Here is a 27,249-nt window from a genome sequence, read left to right as displayed (position 1 = left end):
ACTGAATGAGGCCAGGGATCACACCCCCATCCTCATGGATACCAGTCAGGTTCTTTTTTTTTTTTTTTTTTTTTTTTGTCTTTTGTCTTTTTTGTTGTTGTTGCTATTTCTTGGGCCGCTCCCGCGGCATATGGAGATTCCCAGGCTAGGGGTTGAATCGGAGCTGTAGCCACCGGCCTACGCCAGAGCCACAGCAACGCGGGATCCGAGCCGCATCTGCGACCTACACCACAGCTCACGGCAACGCCGGATCGTTAACCCACTGAGCAAGGGCAGGGACCGAACCCGCGACCTCATGGTTCCTAGTCGGAGTTGTTAACCACTGCGCCACGACGGGAACTCCTCCTTTTTTTTTTTTTTTTTCCAGTCAGGTTCTTAACCCACTGAGCCACAATGAGAACTCCTGCAGTCAGATTCTTAACTCACTGCACCACAGTAGAACTCCTCTAGGCATTCTTTTAAACTTCCAAGTAATTCCTAACTTATGTTGTATCAAGAAATTAAGAGCATGGGGAGTTCCCGTCGTGGCGCAGTGGTTAACGAATCTGACTAGGAACCATGAGGTTGCGGGTTCAGTCCTTGCGCTTGCTCAGTGGGTTAAACGATCCGGCGTTGCCGTGAGCTGTGGTGTAGGTTGCAGACGCGGCTCGGATCCAGCGTTGCTGTGGCTCTGGCGTAGGCCAGTGGCTACAGCTCCGATTCAACCCCTAGCCTGGGAACCTCCATATGCCGCGGGAGCGGCCCAAAGAAATAGCAAAAAGACAAAAAAAAAAAAAAAAAAAAAAAAAAAAAAAAAAAAGAGCATGGAAAAACCTGAAAAGCTATACAATTAATTTAGTGATGCAGCTTGTCCCTGATAACAAAGCCTGTAAAACTAATAACTATAGAGTAATCTTAATTTTGAGCATAGTTGTAAAAATCCTACTTATCAAAAAAACCTACCATAGGAGGTTACAGTTTCATCTTCAAGGGAGCTTTACTTCAAGAATACAATAGTTCAGATTAAAATTGGGAACTACCAGTTCCAGGAATATGGTAAACTAGATTGTAATGATTCCTCATGGAATAGCATGCTAAGATACAATGTGTGAATGTTTCACACACTGGGGGACATGTAAGGCAATTACCCTAAGAATCCACAGGAATTAGCCAACATTGGAGCCAAAGTTCTGTTTTCTCTGTTCTACCCTAAATGTTCTGGGGAGAGCAGGAAGAAGAACCTCTAGGTACCTATTCACTTAGGTTTTGGGTCAGAATTCACATTATCTATGTGGTCCTCAAAAACCCCAAGGCAGTGGGAGTTCCCATTGTGGCATAGCAATAACAAACCCAGCTAGTATCCATGAGGATGCAGGTGTGATGCCTGGCCTTGCTCAGTGGGTTAAGGATCTGGCATTGCCACAAACTGCAGTGTAGGTCAGAGATGTGGCTCGGAGCTGGTGTTGCTGTGGCTGTGGTGTAGGCCAGTAGTTGCAGCTTTGATTGGGCCCCTAGCCCAGGAACTCTATTTGCTGTGGGTACAGCCCTAAAAAGGGAAATACAACAAAACAAAAATATCCAAGGCAGTGATTTAAGATGTCACTAAGAAGGTAGGCTTCTAGCACCTAGCAGAAACAAGTGCTTGTTGGGATACTTTTATCCAGGCTTCAAAGAATTTCCACAAGTGTTAAGATCACGTGTTTACCCAAAGTAAAAGAAATCCACCATGAGCCAGTCAGCTCAAACAAATGGTCAAGGAGGGCAGATACCAGAGTTATCAGATACATACTATACAACAAGTGTGTTAGAAAATAAGAGTACCGAAAAGTTAAGAAATGCTCCAAAATAGCTCGACAGTTTGGAAGATGACCAAATACAACTTCTAGGGGAAAAAACATGTGGTATTAGAATCTGAAACCTGAAACACATTAAACAGCAGATTTGGCATAGCTGAAAATTAGTGTACTTGAAGAAAGGTCTGAAGAAGTTGCACAGAATGCAACAGACAAGTGGAAAATATGAAATGAGCATGGAAGACTGAGAAGTCTAATATGCTGTTAACTCAAATTCCTGGATGCGAGAGGTAATAGGTAGGTGCAGTATTAAAGAAGTTTATACCTAAAGACATTTCCACAGCACATACAGTATGTCAGTCTTCAGATCCAGGAAGCCTGATAAATCCCAAATAGGACAAATAAAATTAAATCTCCACCTAGACACAATATAGAAGATGGCAGAGTACACAAATCCAAAACCATAAAAGCAGCCACACAGAAAGTGTTACCTACAGGTTAACAGCGATTAGACTGACCATGGGTTTGCCAATGGCAGTACTGAGAAGGAGAGAAATGTCAGTGTCAAACTAAAATTTTCTTCCCAACAAATTCCTCTCAGCAGGTTATCTTGAAGAATGAAGGCAAAATAAAGATTTTTTAATTCAGGGAAGCTGTATGTTGCTTGCACTCTGCAGGCCTGCAGGCCTTGTAGTTGCCCACCCTCAAGACTAAAGAAAGAGTCCAGAGACAGCAGAGATATTAACAGTTTAGGAGCTCCCGTTGTAGCTCAATGGGTTAAGAACCTGACATATTCTCTGTGAGGATGTGGCCTCACTTAGTGGGTTAAGGATCTGGTGTTGCATGGCGTGGGCTGGTATCTCCGATTCAACCCCTAGCCCAGGAACTTCCATGTGCCACAGGTGCAGCCTTAGAAAACCAAGGAACAGTTCAGTGCATAGAGGAATCTTACAAGTCCGAAGCAAGGTCCTGAAGGGACACTCCACGGTGTATAGCAGCAACCTTCACTACTGGGTTAGATGGAGGCTATCATCTATAAGGGAGAATTGACATCAAGTTGACTCATCACATTACCAGGGAAATGAGCAGCTGGGGCAGGGGGCCAGCACCTAGGCAGTTACTGATTTAGTGCTATAATTAGAAGGATTGGATAGTCATGTGCGTGAAGTGCATGAAGCGGGGTCTGGTCAAGGCAGGAATGAATGTAGAGCAAGAGAACAGCCATCTTACTTGGCCTGACCACACACTCCGCTCCTACACACCCTGCATGACCTTTACAATCTTGGTACCCCGCCTCTTCCATGATAGCCCTGGGGTCAGGTATGTAGGGGGCATTGCAACCAGATACCACAAATATGATGCAGAGTGCAGCAGCTAAAGTGTAGCAAGAATAAGCCAGGCACTTACTGGGTCAGGTTTTCATGGAGTCAAGAGGAGGATGGCACTGGCATCTCCCCATAGACCCAGCACTAAGACTCAAGTGCAGTGAGGCCACTCTTGTCCCCCAGTCTGTGAACAGATTCCTTCTATTCAGACTAGGGATGAAATGCTAAGATATTTAAGAGGCACAATACAGGGATGACCCTTAAGCAAAACATTATTGGTATCAGCATTCTGAGATATTAACACCTCTGCCTGTGGTTTTTGTCCTGACCTGCAACTCCCTACCACCTGTCCACCCTCAGTCCCCACAGCCAATGCTAAATACTGGAGAGGCGGTCTGACAGGCCAGAGGGTTAATATAAATTAGGGGCCTTTTCCTGGAGAGGTCCAGAGTAATTACTTCATTAGTCTTAGGTGGGGCAGGTAGGAGAGGTGAAATCTCTAAGACTCTTCCTAATCTTATTTCCTATAGGGTGGTAAACCCAAATCACCTGAGACTTACCTCCCAGTCCCAGGGCCATTTTCTAATGTACTCCCCTGGGGGTAGATACTGTGGCAATGGGCAAAAGTGAGTTATTGTCCTGACCGACAGTTGGCAAGGGTCCTTCTGTGGTCAACAGCTGAACTGGGGTGGCGCTAATTGCTTCTTGGTTAATGTGACGTAGGCACTGGGACAGTTGCTCCTGGGATGTTTGATGCATAGGGCTCCAGTTAGCCTCCTGCTCCACCTGAGAGCAGGATTCCCATCATAATTGTTAAGTAGTCCTTAACATCCTTTCAATGGCCCTGGCAGCAGTGGGGTTGTAAGGCAGGTGAAAATGCTAGTGTCATTTCTATCAGCCCATTTTTGAACTTCATGGCTGGTAACGTGAATTTCTTGGTCACCGTCGATGTCCATGGGGGTCCTGTTTGTCATGCATGGCTGTTCTAGACCCCAGGTAGTATTTTTGTGCATTGCTCCATGACTCAGGCCTTTTTTAATGTCTTTTACCTGCTGTAACACATTGCTGACTGCATGTAGCTGCTGCTTCATCAGACTGTATTGTTGCTCTGCCCCCCTCCATTGCTGGGGGACTAGAAGCCCAAGGGTACTCTTGTAATTTTGCCATTGCCACAGGTCCCAAACCCTTCTAGGTAACTGGCCATGTCCAAGTCCCAGGCCTGTCCTGGAGCTAGTACCTCTAAAGCCTGTGTCTGTAACTGTTTAGGGTGGAGTGTTGGGGTATGCCTAATTTTGTAGATATTTTAAGTCTGGGGGATTTTGTCTGTATTCACCAGCTATCCCCAGGCAGTCAAATGAGCTAGGAGCTTGGGGCTATTTTTAAACTGGACAAAAACTCTGAGGTTAGCAGGCTCCTGTTGATATAATGGGGAGGGGGGATACCTCTTAGGGTAGCCAGCTGCACAGGGCCCCACATTGCCAGTGGATGGCCACTTTGGGATCCCCCCATGACTTTCTGTTCCCCATCCTCAGTTCCTGACCTCTCTGCATTCATGGGCGTTTCCTCAGCCTCTTGGCTGGCCTGGTAGTTGTGCCCTGCACCTCTTAGGCCTCCAAGCCTTGTAATTGCCCAGCCTCAAGACAAAAGAAAGCGCCTAGAGACAGCAACAGAGACATCAACAGTTTATAGAGGATGGGGGGAATCTTACAAGTCCAAAGCCAGGTCCTGGAGTGACATCCCAGCGTGCAGGCAACAATCTCTGCTTTGCGGGGTAGAGGGAAGCTTCCATTTATAGGGAAACTGACCTCCAGTTGGCTCATCAGTTACCAGGGAAACGAGCCCCTGGGGCAGGAGGCAAGCACATAGGTGGTTACTGATTTAGCCCTGTAATTAGAAGGATTGGATAGTCGTGTGCCTGAAGCAGGGTCTGGTTGAGCCAGGGACCTACAGAGAGCAAGAGAATGGCCATCTTGTGTGGCCCCACCATAGGCTACATGATTGTCTTTAATGTTGAGAAGACGGAAATTCAACATCTTTTCCTTACTTGAAAGAGAAAAACGAATAAACTAGGAATAAGAAGTACAAACTCTCTGAGCCAAGGGGCCCTGTTCGCCACACAATCGTATACACAGAAGGCCCTCAATAACAAATGACCCTCTTTTGGCACGACAGGCGCTCTACCTACTAGAAACATGCAGGCGCCTGGAGGGAGTAAAACGCTAGAGGCTTTCCTATTGGAGGAGGGCGGCCCGCCTGCAACTGACTTCACTGGCTGTCAAGTCCGCAGGTCTGAGTGGTGCATTGGGGGAAAAGGGCCTTAATACATCTCATAGGCCAGCTGATGCTTAAATTGAGTCCAAATTCATGTCTAAACGGCCAAATGTTAAAAGAAAGATCCTTCACGTGGAGGTGATCCTCAAATGTGTACTTCTGAGGCCATCCTTACATTTTATAGCCAGAGTATATTATAAAATGTCGAACGGGGACATTCATCACCTGACAGACTGTGTCATGAGCTAAGATCAGGGGCTTTTATTCGGGGGGATTAATCCTGAGTGCTGCTGTAACCCTCTATTACAAAGAGGTATCTGAAGGAGTCTGCTTAGCTCTAATCTGATTATCCTAATAGGTTTAGTTGGTACATAGCTGACGTGGGTCTGCTATTAATTAACAAATAGTCTTTATTTTTAATTTGAACTTTAAGCACTGATTAAACAATATGATTAATTAGAACATATGAGACTTGGCCTAAACTTGATGACTTGGGAGCTTAAAAATTACTCATCTCTAATCGTTGTTTTTCCTAAGTGAACGTTACACTTAATTCTCTCTCTCTGGGGACTTAGGGAAGCCCAACTCTGTGTCATGGTTGGTGGTCTCCTTTAGACTCTCCCTCTTGTCGTTTTTTTTTTTTTTTTTTTTTGATCGTTTTGCATCTTTCTATTCTCTTCCTATAAGCATTTATCCCCTGCCCACACCCTACAATTGCTTCAGTAAAGCAACTATTCTTTAGTCTTATGAGGAAGCCTTTACCAATTTCACTTCAATTTATAATTAAAACAATTCTTTCTCTTCTAGGATTGTAGAAATCTATAGTAGAAGATTACAAGGTAAGCTTTTAAACTATTTTATTTATAAAAAAACATTTTTTCTTAAGGAAAAAGTATTTTTTGTTCTTACTATGATACATATATCTTATAAAAATTAAAGCTGCATAGGAATATAAAACAGAAAGTCTGCTGTGTTTCAAGCCTCCAGAACAAATCATTGTATTGGCACATTCCTTCACATTTTATTGCATATACCAAAATTTTAGAATCAATTTATTTTTATTGTCATATTTGAAAATTGGCTTTGCCTTTTTTCCATCCTTTGTCTTCACTTAAATCTTGAACATTTTTTTTCCACATACATGTAACCATCTCATTTTGCTGGCTGTGCTCTGGCTTGATTTAACCAATTCCTGCTCTGGTATTTGGAGATTTTTTTTCACTTTTCAAATAGCTGCAGTGAACACTTTTGTGTTTTCAAAGATGTTGTTATTCAGCACAGAAACTGCATTATTTAGGTTAAATCATTGGTTTTCAACATTGCTCTAAGTACAATTCGGTAATTGGACTATAGCCCTTTTGCAAGCTATTTATTCATTTGTCCTACTCTGCCCCCCGAAGGTTGCAGGGGGAGGCTTGTCAATTTTCTCTTGGTCTTTCTGCACACCTAAGAGAGAGTCTTCATTCTAATCCGTTCCCTCCAGTAGTGCTGGAGGGCACCTGGGGTTCCCGGGTTCCTTTTGGCACCTGTACTACAGGGGAGGGAATTGAAGAGGGGGCCTCCTGTGGCCCAGGAGGTATGGTATGTCTTGGCTCTTAAGCCTCACTGATGCCTTGCTTTTTCTCTTTTCTTTTTATTTCTTTTCTTTTTTGGGGGGGAGCTTCCACCTGCGGTGTATGGAGGTTCCCAGGCTAGGAGTCGAATTGGAGCTGTAGCTGCCGGCCTACACCACAGCCACAGCAACGCAGGATTGGAGCCACGTCTGTAACCTACACCACAGCTCATGGCAACGCCGGATCCTTAACCCGCTGATGGAGGCCAGGGATCGAACCCAAGTCCTCATGGGTGCTAGTTGGGTTCGTTAGCCACTGAGCCATGACAGGAACTCCTGAGGTCTTGCTTTTTAAGATTTCAAATATTCTAGCGACAACAAAAGCTCCCAGCTATCTGTTGATGTCAGACTTCTAAACTGAGCTCCCCATTACACCCACAGTTCAAGAGCGTCTTACAAAACAAATTGCTGTAGCAATCACAGAGGCCTTGCGACCTGCTGGAGTCGGAGTAGTGGTTGAAGCAACGTAAGTCCGTACCTGCCTTTAATAATGTCACAGTGGTTTTTTGGGGGGTGGGGGGTGTACAGAGTCAGAGATTTATTTAGGTATAGTGAAACTGCGCAACACTAAGGTTTTATGTCTTCTTTGAATTTCTTCTTTAACTCTTTGTTGCTCTAAGCAGAGTTTTCCTAATATTTTGTCACACATTTAAAAAATAAAGTGAGCTGAGAATAGGTACAAAGGGCAGCTGACGACACTAAGAATAAGTTATGAGAATGGCGCATGTGCTGTGGGCCGTTTTCATCTGTTCTTTGGCCTGGCCTGAAGTGTGTACTGTGGATGCTGACCGGCTTCACCTACTGTGGTCACCATTCTCTGGATTCTGCCTGGTCAGACCAGCAGGCTTCAGTGTTTCTCTGAAGACCTGAGCTAGCTTAGTACTGTCTTGGTCCTGAAGATGGATCGAGTGAGAATTCTAAATTTCTTTTCATCTAGAAGTTGTTTATTTCTGGAGACCTTTTCCATTAGTATCAATGAGGAAGAAAATTCTATTTTTCCCTCCTCCTGCTAGATGCCTTAGGGCTTGACCTCTGATAAGGTAAAAGCTATAAGACTTAGAAACTTAAAAATAGAAAAGTTTAGGCCAAATTTGTCTACAAAGTGACATTTTGACATACGCAGTAAACTCAGCTGAATCAGATTTAATCACTTGGGCTGCTTTTAAAAAAAAACACATCTGGAGTTCCCGTCATGGCTCAGAGGAAACGAATCTGACTGTGTATCCATCAGGCTGTAGCTTGGATCCCTGGCCTTGCTCAGTGAGTTAAGGATCCAGCGTTGCTGTGGCTGTGGTGTAGGCCAGTGGCTACAGTTCCAGTTTGACCCCTAGTCTGGGAACCTCCATATGCCGTGGGTGCGGCCCTAAAAGACAAATAATGAAATTAAATGAAATAAAATAAAAATAAAAAAACAAATCTGCAGTTGTCTACTCCTTGAAACCATCTTTGTTGCCTTGTTTTGTAGACACATGTGTATGGTAATGCGAGGGGTGCAGAAAATGAACAGTAGAACCGTGACCAGCACAATGTTGGGGGTGTTCCGGGAGGACCCCAAGACCCGGGAAGAGTTTCTGACTCTCATTAAGAGCTGAACCTCAGCGTGTGCCACGTGGTTTACAGATTGTGCCACTAGTAGTGTCGTTTAGTCTTAATTGTTTGTATATTCCATTTCCAGTTGTTACAGACGTGAACTGTATTCCTTGTCACTAATCGTATTTAATAATTATTTATAGCAAATCAAATAAAGATAATTAATGAAGGGGTGAGCCCTCTACTTTCTTCTTGCCACCTTTTAGTGGCAACATGCAAGCAAACTGCCAGTAGTGTAGGTTATTTGCATAAAACCACTGCCTTTCAAGTAACCTGAGGGTGCTGGGAAGAGAGAAGAATGTGTGTATTTTGCTCAGAGTATGGTGATTTGATTGAGAAGTATAGAAGTGTTGGGAATGGAAGAAAACTATGGCCGATATATTTATTTTATCTTCCCCAAACAAAAATGCTGTAGTGCTTAAAATAATTTATGTACAGTGTGCAGCATTGTTCTGCAAATTCAAAGTCCAGCAGGCCCCACTTTAATCATGTTTATTTAACTGCCAGTGACAATTTATTTTTTACGTATTTATTTTTTAACTATCCAGTTGTAACATATGTCACCAAAGGAAAGTACTGGAATATCTATGTTTTTTATTTTACTATGAGTTAAAAAAGCAATTTCTACCTTGTATTCTTTTTAAAATTCAAGTACAAGGAATTCGTTCCTGGCGTTGTTTACGAGTGTATTCTCATGTCAACATACAGGGATTTAGACATTTAACTCTCTGTGCCTTGATGAGAATATCATACCATTTAGAGAGTAGATACCTTTGCCTTTTTTAAAAAAGCCATTATTTTATAAGACTTAGTACTGACACTGCAAATAATTACTTCTCACAGTTCTGCCTTTACACGTTTCTTGGGAGCTTACTTTGTATGTTCCCTGTAGATGCCTCAAAACTTTTTTTTTTTTAACTTATCAAATATTTTTCTAAGTTTTTCCAGAAACTTTTGAAAGTGTCCATCCTTTCAGGTCTGCAGAACCATAGCTTCCATGAACATGAGAGAATGCAGACTCTCACTGTTGACTGTGTTGAGCTATGTCCCCTGTCTAATGAAAGCTGTACTGTTGATATCTGTGAAAATGCACTGTAATTTTCTGGAATGATTGGAGAATACTGGAAGCCCCTGTACTGATTTTCCTTGTGGTCCATGTGGATCTTGTCTTCTGTGTAACTCCTCAAGTGGGATAGATCTTTTAGTCTAGGATGCTGCTGCCTTATTACTGATTATCTTAAAATGTCCTCTGCTGGGGCAGTGTGGGCCAAATTAAAACAAGCAAACAACACCCCCCCCACCCCCACCCCCACCGCCGCCACAATCCTCTGCAAAAACAAACACAATTATTCCATGAGGTCTCTTACTTGGTTGACACTGTGCTCTTCAAATTTATCCCATTACCTTAAGAAGGGTTGGCTACAGTGCTTGCTGGAACGCTACCACTCGGATGCCATTTGGCTTCTGCTAGGGCAAGATGGCAGAGGTATTTTTGTTTGTTTGTTTTTTAATTCTTTCCTACTTCTAGTTCCTTTTGTTTTTCTGTATTTGGGGTTTCTAAAGTAGAGTGGTGGTTGATTTTTAGTTCCTCTTAAAATCTAACCTGATCAGACATTATCCCACTTAACATTTAGACATTTAGAGATAAACACTCAGCTCATGTTAATACTTTAAAGTTTTTGCAGGTGTGATTTGGAGGACCAAAGAAATTGCTAGCTATTAATTCATCTTTCTGAGATCAATTGTATTCCTTTTTAATGACTCTTTATTCTAACATTCCCTAGAAGTGTCCTCATAAAAGTCTAAAGTATCCACAGTATTGGTCTGGAGTATTGGTAAATGCAAAGTAATAACCTTGTCTATTTTACTCTGGTCTGTAGTACTCCAAAATTACCTTTTCACATCCATGGCCTTGAGTCCATTTTGGGGGTTTTTTAAGAATTTGATGCATTTAAATACACTGTTCGATTTAATTGTTTGAATTTTATGTATGGTGTATATTGTTCCTGAAGTTGGTTTTATTTAAATTATTAAAGTGTTACGACTTTGTTCTTGTGAAAGTAGTTTCTTTTTGAACCACTGGTATAGATACATCAATAAATTCAGTTATTTTAATTGCATTCTGTTTTAGCAACGATACCCTTCATAAGGGCTTCTTCCAACCATCGAACTATTAGAATATGAATTCTAGAACATAAGTTTACTCCAGGCTCTCCGTTTCCCTTTGGTATTTAGTTTAAGTATTACTGTCCTCACCCTCCTGCAGTAAGGGGAAGAGGAGATCTGGGGTAAGAACAGAGAATCTGAGTGACCCTCATGTCCCTGTTCTAAGCCTAAGTTTGGGTAACCACAGCTCCTGAGAACTGGCCTTGCTTTCTATGTGGGAGCAGCTAGGGAAGGAAGAGATGGCTGGGGCAGGAGCTGGGCAATGCAGGGAGTGGAAGAGTTCCCCTCCCTTTTCTAGGGAACAGCCTGCCTGGCAAAACTTTTGAGTAGGAGCAAAGGTTTTGCTGCTTCTTTTGTGTCTGTGTCTGGTGACCTCATCATTCCCTCTCTCAGGTAGTCTTCTCCCCGTTTTCATTTCCACCTAGGCAGGGGCCTAGCCCTCAGTGGTTGTCAGCCTGTCCAGGTGCTGGAGCACTGAGGTGGCCTGCCTCTCCTCCAAGCCTGTGGCCTGTGGCCTGTGGGTAGTAAACCTAATCACCTAAACAGGAGTGCATGAGATATTCCTAAAACCACAGCTCACAGGCATCAGTAAAACAATGAACTGCTCAGTAAGCCCAGGATGCTGCTCCTGAGTTTTTTTTGCCAAAGATTGAATTTGTCAAAAGAAGAACACAGATGGAAGAATTACACTCTCAGATTTCAGACTATACTACAAAGCTACTGTTATCAAAACACCATGGTACTGGCACAAAAGCAGATGCTCCTGAGAGCATCGATGAAACAGAATAGAGACCCCAAAAATAAACTCATGCACTTATGGTCAGTTAATCTGTGACAGAGGAGGCAAGAATATACAGCGGAGAAAAGATAGTCTGTTCAATAAGTGACTGGGAAAACTAGATGGCTACATGTAAAAGAATGAAATTAAAACATTCTCTAATACCATGTGCAAACATAAAATAAAAGCTAAATGTAAGATTGGATTCCATAAAGCTAGAGGAAAACATGGACACTCCTTGGCATAAATCACAGCAATATTTTTGGAATCCGTCTTCTAAAGTAATGGAAATAAAGGCAAAAAACCCCCACAAAAACCAAAAAAACCCAATGGGACCTAATTAAACTTAAAAGCTTTTTTTGCACAGCAAAGGAAACCATAAGCAAAATGAAAAGATGACCCATGGAATGGGAGAAAATGTTTGCAAACCAACAGGTATTAATTTTCAAAATATATAAGCAGCTCATACAAGTTAACATCAAAAAATAAACAATGCAATCAAAAAATAGGCCAAAGTCCTGAATAGATATTTTTCCAAAGAAGACAAACAGATGACCCATAAGCACTTGAGAAGATTTTCAATATCTCTAATAGAGAAGAGCAAATCAAAACCACAGTGAGGTATTACACTACCACCTCACACCTGTTAGAATGGCCATTATCAGAAAGTTTACAAACAATAAATGCTGGATTGGGAACCCTCCTACGCTGTTGGTGAGAATGTAAATTGGTGCAGCCACTAGGGAGAACAGTATGAAGTTTCCTTTAACAGCTAAAAATAGAGTTACCATATGATCTAGCAGTCCCATTTCTGAACAAATTTATCTGGAAAAGATGAAAACTCTAACTCCAAAAGAAACCTGCACCTTAACATTCATTGCAGCACTATTCACAATAGCCAAGACATGGAAACAACCTAAATGTCCACCAGCAGATGAATAGATAAAGATGTGGTATATATATATACAATGCAAGATTACTCAGCTGCAAAAAAAAAAAAAAAGAGAGAGAGAGATAATGCCATTTGCAGCAACATGGATGGACCTAGAGGTTATCATATTAACTGAAGGACTCAGAGCAAGACAAATATCATATGATATCACATATGTGGAATCAAGAAAATTATACAAATGAACTTATTTACAAAACAGAAATAGACTCACAGACAGAGAAAACAAACTTAACAGTTACCAAAAGGGAAAGGAGGAGGGAGAGATAAAAAAAGAGTTTGGGATAACAGATACAAACTATTATATATAAAATAAACCACAAGGTCCTATTGTATAGCACAGGAAACTATGTTCATATCTTGTAATAAAATATAACGGAAAATAATTTGAAAAAGAATATAGATTTATGAATCACTTTGCTCTACACCTGAAACTGACACAACATTGTAAATTAACTATACTTCAATAAAAGTTAAAAAAAAAAGACAAATTGGCCAAGTTCCTTGTTTTATCACTTAGTAGAAGAACAGTTACATGGGAGTTCCCTTTGTGGCTCAGTGGTTAACGAATCCGACTAGGAACCATGAGGTTGCAGGTTTGATCCCTGGCCTTGCTCAGTGGCTTAAGGATCCGGTGTGGCCATGAGCTGTGGTGTAGGTCGCAGACGTGGCTCAGATGCCACGTTGCTTTGGCTGTGGTATAGGCCAGCGGCTACAGCTCCAATTACACCCCTAGCCTGGGAACCTCCATGTGCCAAAAAACAAACAAACAAACAAACAAACAAAAAACCCAAAAAAACAGTTACAGACACCAAAGGTTTTAGAGAAGGCCATCCGTCAACACAGAACACCCAGATTCACTATGATTGACCTGGGTTCCCAGCTGATGGTGAAGAGGGAAGGCTCAGTAGATGAGCTCAACGACAAGTGTAAATACTCAACAGCACCAAATCTTCCAGGGGCATTTGTTTTGTGTTTATTTTAGTCTTTATTATGGAAAAAAATTTTACAAGAGTAGATATTACATAAGTCCAAGACCCTCGTATACCCATGATCCAGCTTCTGTAAATCTCAATTCATGGTCGTCTTGATTCCTCCATACCTCCCATCCCTATTGCTTTATTTCAAAGCAAATCACAGACATCATTTCATCCAAAAATATTTCAAATTATCTAAAAGAAGAGGAATCACACAACCTATACACCATTCATTATACACAAAAGCTAATAATGCTTTAATATCAAGGAGTTCCTGTCATTTAATCCTCCAGGAGCCCCAACTTATTCACTGATAAAAATGAAATGTTCTTTACTTAAGAATACCTTTGAGAAGATACTTGTAGGAAGTACTATTAAAAGTTTAATACATTCCAGAGAGTTCCCGTTGTGGCACAGTGGTAAAGAACTGAACTAGTATCCATGAGGACGTGGGTTTGATCCCTGGCCTCACTCAGTGGGTTAAGGATCCAGCATTGCCATGAGCTGTGGTGTAGGTCTCAGACAGAGCTTGGACCTGATGTTGCTGTGGCTGTGGCCTAGGCTGGCAGCTGTAGCTCCAGTTGGACCCCTAGCCTGGGAACGTCCATATGCTGCAGGTGTGGCCATAAAAAGCAAATAAATCAATAAACGAATGAAGAAAAAATTATAAATAATATCAAATATTGTCAGCATTCAATTTTCTCTTGTTATTTCCCTTGATTCAAATCATTTTTTAAAATTTTTTTTTAATTTTCCCACTGTACAGCAAGGGGGTCAGGTTATCCTTACATGTATATATTACAATTACATTTTTTCCCCCACCCTTTCTTCTGTTGCAACATGAGTATCTAGACAAAGTTCTCAATGCTATTCAGTAGGATCTCCTTGTAAATCTATTCTAAGTTGTGTCTGATAAGCCCAAGCCCCCGATCCCTCCCCCTCCCTCCCCCTCCCATCAGGCAGCCACAAGTCTCTTCTCCAAGTCCATGATTGTCTTTTCTGAGGAGATGTTCATTTGTGCTGGATGTTAGACTCCAGTTATAAGTGATATCATATGGTATTTGTCTTTGTGTTTCTGGCTCATTTCACTCAGGATGAGATTCTCTAGTTCCATCCATGTTGCTGCAAATGGCATTATGTCGTTCCTTTTTATGGCTGAGTAGTATTCCATTGTGCATATATACCACTTCTTACCAATCCAATCATCTGTTGATGGACATTTGGGTTGTTTCCATGTCCTGGCTATTGTGAATAGTGCTGCAATGAACATGCGGGTGCATGTGTCTCTTTTAAGTAGAATTTTGTCCGGATAGATGCCCAAGAGTGGGATTGCGGGGTCATATGGAAGTTCTATGTATAGATTTCTAAGGTATCTCCAAACTGTTCTCCATAGTGGCTGTACCAGTTTACATTCCCACCAGCAGTGCAGGAGGGTTCCCTTTTCTCCACAGCCCCTCCAGCACTTGTTATTTGTGGACTTCTTAATGATGGCCATTCTGACTGGTGTGAGGTGGTATCTCATGGTAGTTTTGATTTGCATTTCTCTTATAACCAGCGATGTTGAGCATTTTTTCATGTGTTTGTTGGCCATCTGTATATCTTCTTTGGAGAAATGTCTATTCAGGTCTTTTGCCCATTTTTCCATTGATTGATTGGTTTTTTTGCTGTTGGGTTGTATAAGTTGTTTATATATTCTAGAGATTAAGCCGTTGTCAGTTGCATCATTTGAAACTATTTTCTCCCATTCTGTAAGTTGTCTTTTTGTTTTCTTTTGGGTTTCCTTTGCTGTGCAAAAGCTTTTCAGTTTGATGAGGTCCCATGGGTTTATTTTTGCTCTAATTTCTATTGCTTTGGGAGACTGACCTGAGAAAATATTCATGATGTTGATGTCAGAGAGTGTTTTGCCTATGTTCTCTTCCTGGGGTTTGATGGTGTCCTGTCGTATATTTAAGTCTTTCAGCCATTTTGAGTTTATTTTTGTGCATGGTGTGAGGGTGTGTTCTAGTTTCATTGCTTTGCATGCAGCTGTCCAGGTTTCCCAGCAATGCTTGCTGAATAGACTTTCTTTTTCCCATCTTATGTTCTTGCCTCCTTTGTCAAAGATTAATCGACCATAGGTGTCAGGGTTGATTTCCGGGTTCTCTATTCTGTTCCATTGGTCTGTCTGTCTGTTTTGGTACCAGTACCACACTGTTTTGATGACTGTGGCTTTGTAGTATTTCTTGAAGTCTGGGAGAGTTATGCCTCCTGCTTGGTTTTTGTTTCTCAGGATTGCTTTGGCGATTCTGGGTCTTTTGTGGTTCCATATAAATGTTTGGATTGTTTGTTCTAGTTCTGTGAACAATGTCATGGGTAATTTGATAGGGATTGCATTGAATCTGTAGATTGCTTTGGGAAGTATGGCCATTTTTACAATATTGATTTTCCCAATCCAGGAACATGGAATATCTTTCCATTTCTTTACATCTTCTTTGATTTCTTTGATTAAAGTTTTATAGTTCTCGGCATATAGGTCCTTTACCTCCTTGGTCAGGTGTATTCCGAGGTATTTGATTTTGTGAGGTGCAATTTTAAAAGGTATCGTGTTTTTGTATGCCTTTTCTAACATTTCATTGCTGGTATACAGAAATGCAACTGACTTCTGAATGTTAATCTTATATCCTGCCACTTTGCTGAATTTATTAATCAGTTCAAGTAGTTTTGGGGTTGAGTCCTTAGGGTTTTCTATGTATAGTATCATGTCATCTGCATACAGTGACAGTTTTATCTCTTCTCTTCCTATATGGATGCCTTTTATTTCTTTTGTTTGTCTAATTGCTGTGGCTAGGACTTCCAAAACTATGTCGAAGAGCAGTGGTGAGAGTGGGCATCCCTGTCTTGTTCCAGATTTGAGTGAGAAGGCTTTCAGTTTTTCCCCATTGAGTATTATATTTGCTGTGGGTTTATCATAAATGGCTTTGATTATATTCAGGAATGTTCCCTCTATACCCACTTTGGCGAGGGTCTTGATCATGAATGGATGTTGGACTTTGTCAAATGCTTTTTCTGCATCTATTGAGATGATCATATGATTTTTGACTTTTTTTTTGTTAATGTGGTGTATGATGCTGATTGATTTGCGTATGTTGAACCATCCTTGTGAACCTGGGATGAACCCAACCTGGTCATGGTGTATAATTTTTTTGGTATGTTGTTGGATTCAGTTGGCTAAGATTTTGTTGAGAATTTTTGCATCTATATTCATCAATGATATTGGGCGATAGTTTTCTTTTTTGGTGGTATCTCTGCCTGGTTTTGGAATTAGGGTGATGGTGGCATCATAGAATGTCTTTGGGAGTATTCCTTCTTCTTCAACCTTTTGAAAGAGTTTAAGGAGGATGGGCACCAATTCCTCTTTATATGTTTGATAGAATTCACCTGTGAAGCCATCTGGTCCTGGACTTTTATTTGTAGGGAGTGTTTTATGACCTCTTCAATTTCATTTCTAGTGATATGTCTGTTCAGTTGGTCTGTTTCTACTTGATTCAGTTTTGGCAGGCTGTAAGATTCTAGAAAATTGTCCATTTCTTCCAGATTGTCAAACTTGTTGCCATACAGTTGTTCATAGTATTCTCTTATGGTTTTTTTGTATTTCTGCTGTATCCATTGTGATTTCTCCTTTTTCATTTATAATTTTGGTTATTTGGGTTCTTTCTCTCCTCTTTTTAGTGAGTGTGGCCAGGGGTTTGTCAATTTTGTTCACCTTTTCAAAGAACCAGCTCTTGGTTTTATGAATTTTCTCTATTGTTTTTTGAGTCTCTATTTTATTGATTTCTTCTTTGATCTTTATAATTTCCTTCCTTCTGCTGACTTTAGGACTTCTTTGTTCTTCTTTTTCTAATTCATTTACGTGAAGGGTTAAGTTGTCCATTTGGGATCTTTCTTCTTTTTTGAGAAAGGCCTGTATTGCTATACATTTCCCTCTGAGCACTGCTTTCGCAGCATCCCATAGATTTTGAGAGGTTGTGTCTTCATTATCATTTGTTTCAAGGTAGTTTTTAATTTCCTTTTTGATTTCCTCATTGACCCATTGGTTTTTTAGTAGCATGTTGTTTAGTTTCCATGTAGTAGGTTTTTTCTCTTTCCTTTTCCCATGGTTGATTTCTAATTTCATGGCATTGTGGTCAGAGAAGATACTTGAGATAATTTCTACGCTCCTAAATTCGCTTTGTGTCCCAATATGTGGTCGATTCTTGAGAATGTTCCATGTGCACTTGAGAAGAATGTGTATTCTGATTTTTTTGGATATAGTGTCCTGAAGATATCAATTAAGTATAACTTTTCTATTGTTTCCTTTAGGATCTCTGTTGCTTTATTGGTTTTCTGTCTAGAGGATCTGTCCATTGATGTGAGGGGGGTATTAAGGTCTCCTACTATGATTGTATTCTCATCAATATCTCCCTTTATGTCTGTTAATATTTGTTGTATGTATCTGGGTGCTCCTATATTTGGGGCATATATGTTGATGATAGTAACATCCTCTCCTTGGATGGATCCCTTAATCATTAAATAGTGTCCTTCTTTGTCTTTATGTCTTTTGTTTTAAAGTCTATTTTGTCTGATATGAGTGTTGCGACTCCTGCTTTTCTGTCATGTCTATTGGCATGAAATATTTTTCCCCACCCTTTCACTTTCAATCTGTATGTATCTTTTGTCCTAAGGTGAGTTTCTTGTAGGCAGCATATTGAAGGTTTTTGCCTTTTTATCCACTCAGCCACTCTGTGACTTTTGCTTGGGGCATTCAGTCCATTGACATTTAAGGTGATAATTGATAGATGATTATTTATTGCCATTTGAACCTCGTGTTCCAGTTGATTCTATGGTTCTCCATTCTTCCTTTCTTTTTTTTTTTTTTTTTGGTTGGATGGTCTCCTGTTATTATCTGCTTGAGTGTACTTTTTTTTTTTTTTTTTTTTTTTTTTTTTTTTTTTTTGCAAATGCAATATTTGGTTTTGGCTTGTGGTTGCCCTGTTTTTTAAGTATGCTAACCCCTTCCCATAATTGTGTGTTTTAGCCTGATGGTCCTGTAAGTTCAAACACTTCATTACTATATTAAAATTAAGAAGAGAAATATACAAACAAACAAAAAGGGTTATTTACCTCCTGACATCCCTTGCCCACATTTTATGGTTTTGATGACTTTTTTCGTTTTTTTTTAATTTTATTTTGTTTGAAGCATGTTCATGATTAAATCTGTATGCTGGCTTATTTGAGTGACTGCTCTCTGATTGCGGTTTCCTCAATCCTAGTTCTTCCTCTTCTTCTTCTTTTTTTTTTTCTTTTCTTTTTTCTTCCCTTTCCTTCCTTTCTTTTTGGTTTAGAGAAGCCCTTTCAATATTTCCTTTAACCTGGGTTTTGTGTTGCTGTATTCTTTAAGTTTTTGTTTGTTGGGAAAAATTTTTATTTCCCCTTCTATTTTAAATGATATTCTTGCTGGATAGAGTATTCTAGGTTGCATATTTTTTCCTTTTAGCACTTTAAATATCTCTTGCCATTCCCTCCTGGCCTGTAGTGTTTTTGTAGAGAAATCAGCTGATATTCTTATGGGGGTTCCCTTGTAGGTAACATTCTGTTTTTCTCTTGCTGCCTTGAGGATCCTCTCTTTATCACTAACTTTTGCCATTTTTATTATGATGTGTCTTGGTGTGGGTCTGTTTGGGTTCAGTTTGTTTGGGGCCCTCTGTGCTTCTTGTATCTTGAATCCAGTATCCTTTAGATTTGGGAAGTTTCCAGCAATAATTTCTTCAAATATATTTTCCATTCCCTTATCTTTTTCTACTCCTTCTGGAATTCCTATTGTGCGTAGATTGGCCCGCTTTATATTATCCCATAGGTCTCTTATATTGCTTTCCAGTTTTTTGATTCGGTTTTCTGTCTGTTGACCAGATTGAGTGATTTCCATTATTCTATCTTCCATATCACTGATTCGTTCTTCTGCATTATTCATTCTGTTTTTTACTGCCCCTAGTTCAGTTTGCATCTCTGCAAATGAATGTTCTAGTTTTTCTTGGCTCCTCCTTATATTTTCTAGTTCCTTTCTGAGGGTATCTGCATTACTGTTCATATCTTCTCTTAATTCCTTCAGTATTTTCAGTATTTCTCTTTTGAACTCCAGGTCTGTCTGACTGCAGAGATCTGTTTCATTGCTGACTGTTTTAGGTGAGTTCTCCTGTTGGTTTGACTGGGGGTGGTTTCTCAGCTTCTTCATCTTGCTTGTTGTTTTCTTTCTCCTGAGGGAGTTGTACTCTCCGTTATTGGGCAGTGTTTGCCTTGTCACTGCCGTGGAATATTTCCTGAGGGCTGGCGTTGTTGGTCAATCGTTTTTGAGGCAGTGTGGCTTTTCTGGAGTGTTGATGGGACTAACAGTGTTTCTTTGAAGCAAAGGAGGACTTCCTGAGGGCAGACAGGACTGGAAGGTCCACACCACGATGGTAGCAGATTTCACTTGGTCATGCAGAGCTTGCTCTGGTGTTTTTAGGCTGTGGGGTTCTTGCAGCGGGTTGGCGGTGTTGGGCAGCTGTTCCTCAGGAGTGCAGCACCCCCTCGGGGCTGGAGCAGCTATCTGGGTCACTGAGAACCTAAGAGGCTCTTCCCTAGGGCAGCCCAACTCAGAAGGACAGCCTGAGAATGTAGGCGGATCTTTTCACAGTCTGGCCGAGCTTGTTGCAGCTTTTCTGGGCTGCAGGGGCTCTTCCAGGGGGCTGGTGGTGCTGAGCAGCTATTCCGCGGGAGTGGGGCACCCCCTGGGGGCTTGGGTGAGTAGCAGGGCCACTGGAAACCCAAGAGGCTCCTCCCCAGGGCAGCCCGACTCAGAAAGACCGTCTGAGATCTTTTCCCGACTCGGCCAGGCTTGTTGCAGCTTTTCTGGGCTGCAGGGGGTCCTTCCTGGAGCTGGCAGTCCTATGCAGCTGATCCACTAGGGCATTCCCTGGGGGCTTGGGCGGGTAGCAGGGCCGTTGGAGACCCAGGAGGCTCCTCCCCGGGGCAGCCCGACTCAGAAAGACCGTCTGAGATCTTTTCCCGACTCGGCCAGGCTTGTTGCAGCTTTTCTGGGCTGCAGGGGGTCCTGCCTGGAGCTGGAAGTCCTATGCAGCTGATCCACTAGGGCACCCCCTGGGGGCTTGGGCGGGTAGCAGGACCGTTGGAAACCCAAGAGGCTCCTCTCCGGGGCAGCCCGACTCAGAAAAACCATCCGAGAATTAAGCAGATCTATTCACGGCCTGGCTAGGCTTGTTCTAGCTTTTCTGGGCTGCAGGCCTTTTCTCGGGGGCTGGTGGTGTTTGGTGCTGCTCTGCGGAAGTGTAGCCCCTCCAAAGGGCAAGCAGGCCTGTGCAGGGACAGCCCCTACGGTGGTAGGCTTCAGGCAATTGTTGAGGCCAGCCCTCCTGGATGGCAGGCAGCCCCAGGTCTGGTGAGAGCGTAGGGGGTAGCGGGGGTGTGGGGAGGGGATGCATTGGGAAGCACAGCTTTCTGCTAGCTAGCGGGCCTGTAAGCTTGCTGTGGCATGGGGTGTATTCTATGGGGACCCACCCCTTCTTCTCTCCCCTCCCCAGCACGGGCGCAGACCAGGCTCTTCTCCCAGGTTCCCTCTGATGCGGCTTTCCACTTCCCCACTCCTAGAGTATTGTTCCCTTCCTCTGCGACAGCTTTGTTTTCTAGTCTCCCAGGCAGTCTCTGCCCCGTCAAATGGTTTCTAGACCTCCCAAGCAGTTTCCGCTCTGCCCCGCCCCCCCAGCCGGGTGACTAACCTCTGGAGCCGAGGTCTCGGTGCCCAGCCCCCACCCAGGCGTCTCAATTTTTGGTGACTGTACCCGTAGTTCAGATGGTCCATTGGTTTCTTGATCGGCTTTTCCGTACTCCAACTTACTGCTACACTTTTCTCTGCATCTGGAGATTCCTCCGGTTTGTTTGATCTTTCCCCCGGTAGGTGACTTTCCAGGGTGTGGGATCCCTTTCTCCTCCGCAGTTCCCTTTCGGGAGCACCCATCCCGCTCAGATTCACCTTCTCTCACTCTCCTCTTTTCTCCCGTTCTGCCCAGTAATTTCACGAACTTCTTGCCGTTATTGGAGTTTAGGTTCCTCTGCCAGCGATTGGTTGCTGTTCTGTGTGAGTCGTTTATTCTGTAGATGTGCTTTTTTTGTTGTGTTTGTGGGAGAGGGCGAGCGTGTCCCCCTACTCCTCCGCCATCTTGTCCTCTCTGCCAATTCAAATCATTTTTAAAGATAGTTTATTTGAATCAAGGTACAAATGAAGTCCATACATTACAATTGATTGATCTGGGTTTTTTAAATTGTGGTAAAAACCACAAAATTTATTATCCTAACCATGCTTCAGTGTATGGAATAGTAGTAACTATGCTGTTGCACTTTGTTGCACAACAGATTTCTAGAACTTTTTCATCTTGCAAAATCGAAACCCTGTACCCATTGAACAACTCACCCTCTTACCCTCCTTCAGCTCTGGTATCCACTATTCTATTTTCTCTTTCTAAGAGTTTGCTTCACATTCCTCATATGGGTAGAATTATGCAGTGTTTGTCTTTTTGTGGCTGGTTTATTTCACTTAGCATAATGTCCTCAAGAGTCACCCTTGTTGTAGTCTATGGCAGGGTTCCCTTCCTTTTTTTAAATGATTTCCTTCTTTTTAAAGGTTGGATACTATTCCATTGTATGCATATACTACTTTCTCTTTATCCACTCATCCACTGATGGATGCTTAGATTATTCTTCCCTCTTGGCTATTGTGAATAATACTGCAGTGAACGCGGTGTGCAAATATCTCACGATCCCATTTTTCAATTCTTTTGGATATATACCCCAGACGTGGAATTGCTAGATCATGCAGTAATTCTCCCCAATTTTTTGAGGAAACTCCATACAGTTTTCCATAGCAGCTATACCATCTTACATTCCCACCAACACTGCACAAGAATTCCACTTTATCCACCTCCTTGCCAAAACTTGTTATTTTTCAGTTTTTTGTTTTTATTATGACCATCCTAATGGGCAGGAAGTAGTATTTCATTGTAGTTTTTAATTGCATTTCCTTGATGATTAGTGATGTTGAGCATCTTTTCATATGCACATGATCATTTGTATAAATTCTTTGGAAAAAGGTCTATTCAAGTACTTTTTAAAAATCAGGTTATTTGATGTTTTTGTTGAGTTGTAGAAGTTCTTTATATATTAATCCCTTACCAGATAAATAGTTTGCAAATATTTTCTCCCATTTTGTAGGTTGCCTTTTCACGTTGTTGTTTCCTTTGCTGCATAAGAAGTTTAGGCTTAGGAGTTCCCATTGTGGCTCAGCGGAAGAGAATCTGATTAGCATCCACGAGGACGCAGGTTTGATCCCTGGCCTTGCTTAGTGGGTTAAGGATCCGGCATTGCTGCGAGCTGTGGTGTAGGTTGCAGATGCAGCTTGGATCCTGCATTGCTGTGACTGTGGTGTAGGCCAGAAGCTATAGCTCTGATTCGACCCCCAGCCTGGGAATCTCCATGTGCTACAGGTGTGGCCCTGAAAAGACAAAAGACCAAAAAAAAAAAAAAAAAGTTTAGGTTTGGTGTAGTCCCATTTATCTATTTTTGCTTTTGTTATCTGTACTTTTAGTGTCATAGTCAAGAAATCCTTGCCCTTTCCCTTTCCCCCTCTTTTTTTCTGGGAGTTTTATAGTTGTGGTTCTTAAGGTGAGGTTTTTAATCCTTTTAAAATTAATTTTTGCATGTGACATAAGGGAAGGGTCCAACATCCTCCTTTTGTGTGTGGATGGCCAGTGTTACCACCACCATTTGTTGAGGAGACTGTCTCTCTCCAGTTGTGTTGCATTGGCACCTTCGTCAAAGATCATTTGATCATATGCTTGAGGATTTGTTTCTGGGCTGAATATTCTGTTCTGTTGGTCCATATGTCTATGTTTATGCCAGTACTACACTATTTTTGATTATTTTAGCTTTATAATGTTTTGAAATTAGGAAGCATGAAGCCACCAGCTTTGTTTTTCTTTTTCAAGATTGTTTTGGCTCTTTGGGGTCTCTGAGATTTCATATGAATTTCAGAATGTATTTTTCCAATTTCTGTGAAAGAAAATGCCATTGGGGTTTTGATAAGAGATTTCACTTAAATCTGTAGATTGCTTCAGGTAGTATGGATATTCTAGCAATCTTAAGTCTTGCTATTCATGAATATCCATTCATTAATGTCTTTGATTTTTTTTCATCAACATTTTATAGTTTTTCAGTGTACAAGTCTTGTTTTTTGTTTGTTTTGGTTTTGTCTTTTTATTTTATTATTTTATTTTATTTTTTGCTTTTTAGGGCCACACCTGCAGCATATGGAGGTTCCCAGGCTAGGGGTCCAGTCAGAGCTACAGCTGCCAGCCTATGCCACAGCCATAGCAACATGGGATCTGAGCCACATCTGTAGCCTACACCACAGCTCACAACAATGCCAGATCCTTCACTCACTGAACGAGGCCAGGGATCAAACCCACACATCCTCATGGATCCTAGTCGGGTTCATTAACTGCTGAGCCATGAAGGGAGCTCCTGTTTTTGTCTTTTTAGGGCTTCACCTGCAGCCTATGGAAGTTCCCATGCTAGGGGTCAAATTGGAGCTATAGCTGCTGGTCTACACCACAGCCATAGCAATGCGGGATCTGAGCTGCATCTGTGACCTACACCACAGCTCATGGCAACGCCAGATCCTTAACCCATTAAGTGAGACCAGGGATCAAACCTGCATCCTCATGGATGCTAGTTAGGTTCGTTACCACTGAACATGATGGACACTCCCTCAGTGTACAAGTCTTTCACCTCCTTAGTTTACTCTTAAGTATTTTATTCATTTTATTAGCAGACTTTATTTTCAGAGAGTTTTATTTTTTATTTTTATTTTTAAAAACCTTATTTTTTGTTTTTTAAATTTATTGTTGATTTACAATGTTGTGTCGATTTTTTAGAGCAGTTTTAGATTCTCAGTAAAACTGAATGGAAAGTACAGGAATTTCCCTTATGCTTCCTGCCCTCACTCATGTAAGGCCTCCCCTTGTCAACATCCCCCAGCACAGTGGTACATTTGTTACAATTATTGACCCTACGCTGAAACACCATAATCACCCAAATTCCACAGTTTACATTAGGTTTCACTCTTGGTATCATACATTCTGTGACTTCAGACCAATGTATAACGATAGGTAACTGCCATTATGGTGTCATGCAGAAGAGCTTGACTGCTCTAAAAATCACTCATGTTCCTTCCACAACCGGCACCTATTTTACTCTTGTTGATGCTATTGTCAATGGAATTATTTTCTTAATTTCCACTTCAGATTGTCCATTGGTTGATGATGCGTTGTCAAGCCTTTTTTAAGGCTGTAGATTCACCTCTTGCTCCCTCTCTCCCATCTTCTCCTTACAATTTATTTGGTCATTTGCTTTGGCAAAGCCCTGTCTTTGCCCCAAGAAATGTCAAAGGCTGGAATGGCTGGCTGTCCAACTAAGGGAAACTTCAGCTGAGCAGAAGACAAAAGGGTGCTTCTCTTCCACCACCGTCCTCCATGACCTCGGACTCCTCCTCCCGAGGCAGCCCCAGCTCAGCTGGTCCTGCTCAGCCTCTATTCTGGATACAGCTCCCCTTCGTTTTGTTTCCAGGGATGCAACAGAATTCACTCCTTTTGGGGGAAGGTCTGTCTGCTCTGGACAGGCTTCAGTTTTAAAGCATCAACCAAGTGACTTCCTTGGCTCCAGTGTGATGCGTTCCTTGGCAGCTAGGATTTTGTTAAAGAGGAGGTGTTCTTGTAGGACTGGAAATGGTGAATCCCACAAGACTTGACATCACTTTAAGGGCCTATTCCTGGGGAATTCCAAGGTTTGGGTTGGACGGTTGGAGTGTTTTGGTGCCTGACTTCAGTGACATTGCCATGGCCTTCTGACTAAGAATCCCAGGCTCTGGCTAACTGGGGTGGGGAGGGAAGTGACACACCAGGTCTTATGTTTAAGCAGCTTCTTTTATTCTCTCCCTAATGGTGTAGTTAGGACTTGCTTACAAATCCTGCTGAGATGACTCCCAGCACATGCAGTACACAGCCCCAGTGAGTCCATCCACTGTGCCTCTCATTTCTACGTCCCCCTGTTTGGTTTGAGCAATGTGTCCACAACTCTGACCTTTTGAAAAATCCTTGAACTTTGAGAACGGACTGTGCTGCTCAAAGAACCATGGTTTGGCTGTTCATCGGAGCTGAGCAGGCTGTGATGAAATGCCAGGGTGTGGATGAAAACTTCCTCTGAGGCTGCCACATGTAGGCTTTGTTGGTTTTCTTCTGATTTTAGGATGAACTACTTTTTCTCCCTCCTTTTTCCAGATCTTTTCATGCTAGAAAATGTGCCAAATGAATAGGCAAATGAGATACTTTTCTTTGTAATTTGGCTTTTTGCCAGGTTTCCCATGTCACCCATGAGATGATACTAGCCTTTAAAGTCATATTTGATCTTGACTGGTACATTTCTTTATGGAGATTTTTCTCTTTGTAGGGCCATTTCATTTCTAAAATCAAGGGATAAACTGAAAAGCAGGAAACAGAAAAACTAGTAAATAAAAATCAGTTTAGGACTAGCAGGGACCATGGAATTATTTCATAGTATTTCATACATTCAGAAAGTATCTTTAACCAAGGACAGCTAATCTCGGAACAAAATTTCACTTCTGGGTCCTTCTAGAAGCTGAGTCACCTATAAGCAAGGAGCATATGGACTTGACATTCTCATCCAAAACTTCTCTGACCTTCTCTTGCTTAATAGTTGTCAAAATCACCTCTAATGAAGAGGTGGGAGCAAATGACTTCTTCTGTCAATACCTGATTATTTTAACAGAATTTCCATATAAATTTAATATTTAGAAAATAATTAAATAACACTAACAGTAACATTAAAAATATCTTTTGCATTGAAGTGCAGATAGGTCAACAATGAACTCCCATGGCCTTTTTAACTAGAGCACTGTAAAAAAGAAGTTTAAAATCAAGGTGTAACCCTGAATCCTGAGAACTGATCATTTATTTGTGTTTCCTGCATTTTAGTTTTGTTTAGTTTTGTTTTGTTTTTCCTTTTTAGGGTCGCGCCTTCGGCATATGGAGGTTCCCAAGCTAGGGGTCGAATCAGAATAGCAGCTTTGGCCTACTCCAGAGCCATAGCAACACCAGATCTGAGCCGCGTCTGTGACCTGCACCACAGCTCATGGCATCGCTGGATCCTTAACCCACTGAGCGAGGCCAGAGATGGAACCTGCAACCTCACAGTTACTGGTTGGATTCACTTCCATTGTGCCACAACAGGAACTCCCCATTTTAGTTTTTTGAGGACAGAAGAGAAATCTTCCAGATTTAATGTTGTGTGTGTGTGTGTGTGTGTGTGTGTGTGTTCATGTGTGTGCACTCACACCCAACATTAAATCTGGAAAAGTTGTTATAAGGTGCTACTTTTTTTATGAAATGTATTAAACTTATTATAGCCTTGGAACTTCCATGTGCCATGGGTGAGGCCCTAAAAAGGAAAAAAAAAAACCCTATTATTATTATTATTTTGCTTTTTAGGGCTGCACCTGTGGCATATGAAGTTCCCAGGCTAGGGGTCCAATGGGAGCTACAGCTGCCGACCTACACCACAGCCACAGCAATGCCAGATCTAAACTACATCTGTGTCCTACACTAAAGCTCAGAGCAAAGCTGGATCCTTAACCCATTAAGCAAGGCCAGAGATCAAATCCATGTCCCCATG

General features: G+C 41.8%; 1 protein-coding gene and 1 long non-coding RNA gene across 5 annotated transcripts in view; one reads left to right on the top strand and one right to left on the bottom strand.

The window, feature by feature from the left end:
- The window catches only part of GCH1 (GTP cyclohydrolase 1), a 62,829-nt gene extending 51,446 nt beyond the window's left edge, over positions 1 to 11,383 (top strand). The window contains exons 5-7 of the mRNA XM_021102249.1: positions 6,176 to 6,207; positions 7,362 to 7,446; positions 8,446 to 11,383. Coding sequence (XP_020957908.1) covers positions 6,176 to 6,207; positions 7,362 to 7,446; positions 8,446 to 8,572 — 244 coding nt within the window. The 3' untranslated portion in view covers positions 8,573 to 11,383. The remainder of the gene's footprint in view (positions 1 to 6,175; positions 6,208 to 7,361; positions 7,447 to 8,445) is intronic.
- The window catches only part of LOC106509117, a 72,271-nt gene that overhangs the window by 7,806 nt on the left and 37,216 nt on the right, over positions 1 to 27,249 (bottom strand). Inside the window, exon 3 of one of the 4 annotated variants that reach the window (XR_001306386.2) lies at positions 24,336 to 26,038. The exons of the other annotated variants lie outside the window; for them this stretch is intronic. This is a non-coding gene — a long non-coding RNA (uncharacterized LOC106509117). Of the gene's footprint in view, positions 1 to 24,335; positions 26,039 to 27,249 lie in introns of those variants that run through there. 4 annotated transcript variants of the gene reach the window in all.

The sequence above is a fragment of the Sus scrofa genome, chromosome 1 (assembly GCF_000003025.6).
Source record: "Sus scrofa isolate TJ Tabasco breed Duroc chromosome 1, Sscrofa11.1, whole genome shotgun sequence".
Lineage (NCBI taxonomy): Eukaryota > Metazoa > Chordata > Mammalia > Artiodactyla > Suidae > Sus > Sus scrofa.
The sequence above is the reverse complement of the archived record's forward strand: the minus strand, read 5'-3'. Positions and strand labels throughout refer to the sequence as shown.